Here is a 6,041-nt window from a genome sequence, read left to right as displayed (position 1 = left end):
GGCACGAGGGGATCAGCAATTCTAAAAACGAGAGAAGTTGCGTAAACATGGACGTAACAGCGCCGCATGCTCCTCTTTTACTGAACCCTAGTACCACGGATTCCAAGCACGACCTAGTTTTTTTCGTCTCCTTTGTCATCGATGTCCAAAATCTGCATCCGCAACCGAAGAAGTAGGGAAGACAGGGAAGGTGGACAGAACGACGAAGATAGATGCAGAGGCATACCTAAGAGTGGAGCTAGCTTCCATCAGTGCCCCGCAGTGGCAGTCGCGGTGAACCTATGGCCGACGCTGCCGTAAAAGAAAAAACTTGATGTCAAAAGGAATGATGCGGCGTCGCTTGCTTCGCCGAGGAGGGGCCACGGAGGAGAGGATCTGCCGCCGCCGCACACTTAGGATTCAGATCATGGATGAGAGGGCGAGGGAGGGGCGCAGACGGAGAAGGGGATGAGTCGTGACTCGTGGGGTGGAGCATGGAGCGATCGCTCAGCTTTAACGGGTCCGCGTACATACCTCTAACCCGAATAAGCCAGAATCTGCAGATTTTGTTACAGGAGCAGCTGCCCAATTGACGAACGCGCCCGACCAGCAACAATGATGACCCGTAAATCTATCTACTGCGGGAAGTGCTGCCAATTGGATGGCCAGGAATGTTCAAAAGCTTGATCCGATGGCTGTAAAGGCAGAATGTCTGAGGAGGCTCCTAAGGTGCACAGTTATAATGTTTTAAAAATATTCAGGTGGCGGAGGGCCCCCTCCCCCTGTGAAAATTCAAAAAAAAAGATCGATCGGCTGCGGCGGAATAGAGTCCGCAAACCTGAGCGGTAAAAAAAATATCCCCGACCCTGTCCGAGTACCATGCTGCACGGACCCTGTCCGAGTTGAAAAAACGCACTCGCCGCCCAAAAGAAGACTGCAAAAGAATCTTTATGGATTCACTTTGTCTCTTTTTTTACATACATGAACGTGTGTGCGTGTTACATGGAACGCGACCTGGGTCAGATCCTGATCCACTCGGTGCCGTCGATGAAGCTGAGGGAGATGAAGGGCTTGGCCTCCTCGTCGGTGAGCTCCCGCGACCACGACACCCTGCCGGAGTAGCTCGCGCCGGGGCCCGTGCACTTGTACTGCCCGTAGAACACCGTCCTGCATCATCAATCATCATCATCCACCGTCAGAAAAACGGAAGATGGGAGAGGACGGAGACGGTGGAAAAGAAAGAGAGAAGGGAGGGAGGAGCGTACAGCTCGCGGCTGGGGTCGCCCCAGTTGTACCAGCCGCGCGGGACGATGATGTCGTCCATGTAGGTGTAGGCGAAGACGACGCGGGAGAAGGTGCCCCAGGCCCGGCCCAGGTAGAGCGCCCCCGACCCCGTCACCCTGCAGCTGACGAACGAGAACCCCGTGTCCTCCAGCATGCTCTGCCGGTTCTGCGCCGTCAGCGCCCCGTAGTCCCGCGCGATCGCGTGCACGTGGCACCCCTGCACCCACCACACACACGCACACAGTCATGCATATACATTCCTCGTCACACGTCCATTCTGTAGATTCTAGTGCCACCGTGTTCGTGAACATTGTAGAAAAACAAAACAGAAAACACGGGGATCCACAGTGTGGGCACGAGACGAGACGAGACGAGACCGAAATATTTGACGTCTATCGAGCATGTGGGCGTAGGGCCGCCGGGGCGCCGGTCGCGGCGCCGGGGGCACAAACGGACAGCAGCAAGAGGCCGTGTGCATGCATGATTCAGCCGCTGTGACGAGTCGGTCGAAGGCGCCAAGATTGCGACTGCAACCGGCCACGGAACAAAATCCTAGCATTGCGTGTCACACAGATGTTTGCTCGTGCATGCTCTGTTTTTCTCTGTTTTTGTGCTGCTCGTGCATGCTCTGATTTTCTCTCTCTGTGCAGCATGCGCGGTATTGCACCTCGCTCATACGTGGAAGGACCGGCAATGGAGCATCGAGGCATCGAGGAAGAGGAGAGCAGGCACGTACCTCGTAGAGGGAGAGCGCGTTGCCGAAGATGAAGTCGATGGACCCCTCGATGTAGCAGTCCTTGTAGTAGTGGCGCCCGGACTGGTCGTAGAGCGTGTCCTGCGCGCCCAGGAACCGGCACCCCACGAACGCCGCGTTGTCCGCCGACACCCGCAGCGCCACCGCCTGCTTCCCCGTCGCCCCCGCGTTCGGCACCGGCGCCGTGTTCTGCCAACACAAGCGTGTATTAGGACATGGGAGCACCGAGCAGCAGGGACGGCGGCGGTGGAGAGTTACGTACCTTGAAGGTGATGTTCCTGGCGATGAAGTACTGCGCGTTCACGGCGAACGAGGCTGAGCCGTAGGTGCCGAGCGGGCGCCCCCTCGGCCCGGCGGGCGTGTCCGCGGTGTCGCCCCACTGCACGATCGTCTTGTCGGCGCCGGCGCCCTCCAGGGTGATGAACGCGCGCATCGACGATATCGTCACCTTCTCCCTGCAACCAAGTTGTGGAAAGCCAGAATTCTAAGACACGGCGAAATTTTTTAGCCAGAATGCCATAATAGTTCGAAGTTTTCAATGGTAAATCAGTTTGAAGCATCCAGGGAAAATGTGATAATGTGAGTATCGCTACGCTACAGCCAGTCAGGAGTGGGCTTCTGATCTTCGTGGGGCCTTCTCCCTGACGCACACGATTCCAGGAAGCGCCTCCTTCCTCCTTCCCGTGAACCCCTGATCATGGACGGCTGGATGCAGGCACGCATCTTCGGAGCTCGCCTCCAATGGAGGCAGCAAGGTAAACAGGGCTTGGCAACGGCAGAAGGGAGGAGGACAGCGAGGGGCAATGCACGTACGTGTAGGTGCCGGCGTTGACCTTTATGACGACGCGGACGAGGTTGATGGTCGGGAGCGAGTCGATGGCGGCCTGGACGGACGTGAAGTCGCCGGCCGAGGGGTCCTTGTCGACGACGAGCGAGTAGGACGGGAACGCGCGGGCCAGCGGCGCGTGGTGGAACGTGCTGTGCTTCAGCCCGCCCACGTAGCGCACCCACCGCATGAACAGCCGCTCCAGCTCCTCCGCCCGCGTCGCGTTCTCCGGGAACGGCCGGCCCGCCGCCCTCCCCGGCCGCACGCCCCGCGTGTGCCCGGCCACACCCGCCGGCGGCACCACGACGAGCGCCACCGCTGCCACGGCGGCAATGCAGAACAGGAACCGGCCGGCGCGTGGCATAGACATCGATACGTACGCCACGGCCAGCTGGTAAACAATGCCGGCGCGGTGGTGACTGGACGGACGATGGGGCAGCTGGAGCGGCGGGCGTGGCAGGCCTGGTGCGGGGGCAGGCGAAAAGGCAGGGGATCGGAGGGGGATTTAAGGAGCTCGAATGATCGATCACGGGCGAGAAAGCGAAAACGAGAAGATTGTATGTGGAGTGTAGTGGGGTGAACTGACGGCCTGACGCGGCACCACTCGGGCGGGTCATGGTTCACGAGCTGCCTAGTGAACTTGGTACTGCGTTGGTGGTTTGTGGCGCGTGTCCGCCGCTCTGGGGCCGCTCTGGCCGTCTCCGTCCCCGTGCTCTCGCGTATCGACCCGCCCTCGCTCTTCCTTCTGGACTTCCACGTGACAGCGACGTCCCCAAGCGCAAGTGCTATGCTTTGTTCGCGCCCAGACATCCAGGTGACATGATTGCCCAAGCTCTAAACACCTTCCCAGAGATGTCTTGTAGACTGAGTTTAAGAATCTGCTCCCACAAATAGGAATGGGTGCTCCAACAAGTGATGTACGCATGGATCGAAGGACTCTTGTTAACATATTACTTTCTTTTATAAAGATATGGTAAGTCATCGACGTACTCGTGAAAAAACACACGTTTGCCGCGTCCGAGCATACACTTGAACTCCTGGAGCTCCCAGGAGCCCGTAGCGTCCTTCATCCGGCCTCCCCGTGTCCTGCAGCCTCGCGCCCGAGCAAGCTGTGCTCCGGCCGCCGCGTCAAGCTCGCTCCTGTCAAGTTTCGGTCACCCCAACTCCTCTCGTTTGCACCAAAGGATGCGCCTCGTCCCAGCTATCCGTAGAGCCAAACGTCGATGCAAACCGTCACCTGTGGAGCAAACCCGAGGCACTCCGACGTGCTTGATGGCCACGGGTGGCATAACTAGTTTACATCTTCATTTACATCATCTGTTTGGAGTTACATTTTTACATCATCAATTTACATTTTTTGTTGGAGCTGCCTCTTTTTTAGAGATGTAAAGAACACTTTTTAGAGATGTAAATTTTATATCTCCTGTTTTACATCTTTAAATTTGCATTTTTTATTGGAGATATTCTAACTTTTTCAATCCATTGGCAAGCAAAACCTCAATCGGATTTTCTTCGTAGAACAAAGCTTCTGTGAAATCGATTGAGGTTTCTTTTCTTGAAAATGGTTGAATATATTATAGAAGTTCATCAGGATACAGAGCATCACAAACACTATATCAAGAATTCGACACAACCAAACGACCAATATTACCGCCAGACCGAGCCATTGACGCGCCGCCGTCGCCACTTCCATACCAGAGACAGTTTGACCTTATCAATGACTGCCGGGAAGTTTTTGTGCATGTGTCCCTAAGGACTAGCGTTCTGGACCCACAATTGTCGCCTTGACTTGCATAGATCTGAAGCATCTAGCACAAAATCTCATCGCATGACGATAAACTTTAACCTCACCGCCCCAAGAAAACGACAGGAATATACTCCGGAGGTACGTCGACTACGTCCAAATGGACATAACTCGAGATGGATTGAATCCCAAAAAACAAACTTAAACAAGAAGCGCCACTGTCCGCCCGATCATCACACTAAGAACAAAAAAAACTAACCTAAACTAATAACCGAAGCGGAGCCACCAGTATTCTTCTTCCCGCCACCGACCACCGATGCGACAAGCAGTGCGGAGCTGATCCACGGGCTTGCTGGTGAAGTCTGGAGGATATTTTTTTTTTGCACTAGCCGGTTAGGGTTTTGGCAGGGAATGAGAGATTTTGGTGGAGCAACATCTTAGACAAACCCTCCGCTAAATTGATCAATCAACTGTGGACGCCGATCAATCTGCGAGCTGTGCTCGTCTTCGTGCCGGCCACCGCGGCCCGTGCCCCCCGGACGCCCCGGTTTCCGAAGCGGCCGATGGACCGCGCGCACTCCCTGGCACGTTTCGACAGACTCACAGACCTGCTGCCGCCATTACGAATGACGGCCAAGAGCTACCGCTTTGCCGCTCGGAGCAAGAGGACAACGGTGGTCACCCACCGGCCGCGTGGACGGCGCAGTCGTCGTGTCGACCATGCATGCATGCACAGCTAGCAGCGGCGCGCGTTGAGGATGCGCCGCCGTACGTGGGCAGTGATCGGTGTCCATTCTTCTTGCTTGAACAGATGCGCTGCGTCCGCTTGCCCCAATTCTACTTCCACCTAACGTACCAGATGCGAGGTTAACTAGGGTTTGGCACGCCGAAATGGCTTTGACGCCTTGCTGTGTTCCTGAACTTCCTGTACGTGCCATTAGTTAAGGCGTTGTTAGTGTTAGGGATTTGGCTCGTGTTCGCGAACACTCTAGAACGGAAGGGGTCGAACCTTTACGTGATTCCTAAGCATCTGTTAAGGCATTGCCGTTTAATGAACCCCCTTTTTTTTTAACTTTGAACGAACGGATCGTTTAATAAACCTTTTATCTTGCGTACGTACTTGTGTTGGTGAACGCGCGAGCAGGACGATTCACGTCCCAACCACATGAAATAAATCGCATCAGCACTTGCACCAGCTCAATATAGTCATCAACCGTGCTGATTAGGGTAATCAAAGTTGATTTTTATCGCGTCATCGAGTAATCAAAGCCGCCGGTGCCTAACTGTCTTGTGGTCATCTGTCGACTGTCATCCAACCTCCAAGTAGTAGCACCATGGTAGTACCACTGCAAATTTGTCCATGGGATCATGTGTGATTGATGTACTGCAAATTTGTGCGAAGTGGAATCAGTTGGGAGTTTGTTTGTATTTTATACTTCAGTGCGTCAGTCATG

The 6,041-nt window shown here is 55.1% G+C and overlaps 1 protein-coding gene across 1 annotated transcript; it reads right to left on the bottom strand.

The window, feature by feature from the left end:
- Positions 1-908: 908 nt before the first annotated feature.
- LOC119362351 (probable pectinesterase 53) lies at positions 909-3,302 on the bottom strand. Its single transcript, XM_037627559.1, has 5 exons — positions 2,831-3,302; positions 2,280-2,472; positions 2,000-2,206; positions 1,245-1,480; positions 909-1,146 (listed from the first exon to the last, which is right to left on the bottom strand). The coding sequence occupies exons 1-5, from the start codon at positions 3,211-3,213 to the stop codon at positions 999-1,001; spliced, it is 1,167 nt and encodes a 388-aa protein (XP_037483456.1). The 5' UTR covers positions 3,214-3,302; the 3' UTR covers positions 909-998.
- Between the last annotated feature and the right edge of the window lie 2,739 nt (positions 3,303-6,041).

This window comes from Triticum dicoccoides, chromosome 2B (genome assembly GCF_002162155.2).
Source record: "Triticum dicoccoides isolate Atlit2015 ecotype Zavitan chromosome 2B, WEW_v2.0, whole genome shotgun sequence".
Classification (NCBI taxonomy): Eukaryota; Viridiplantae; Streptophyta; class Magnoliopsida; order Poales; family Poaceae; genus Triticum; species Triticum dicoccoides.
The sequence above is the reverse complement of the archived record's forward strand: the minus strand, read 5'-3'. Positions and strand labels throughout refer to the sequence as shown.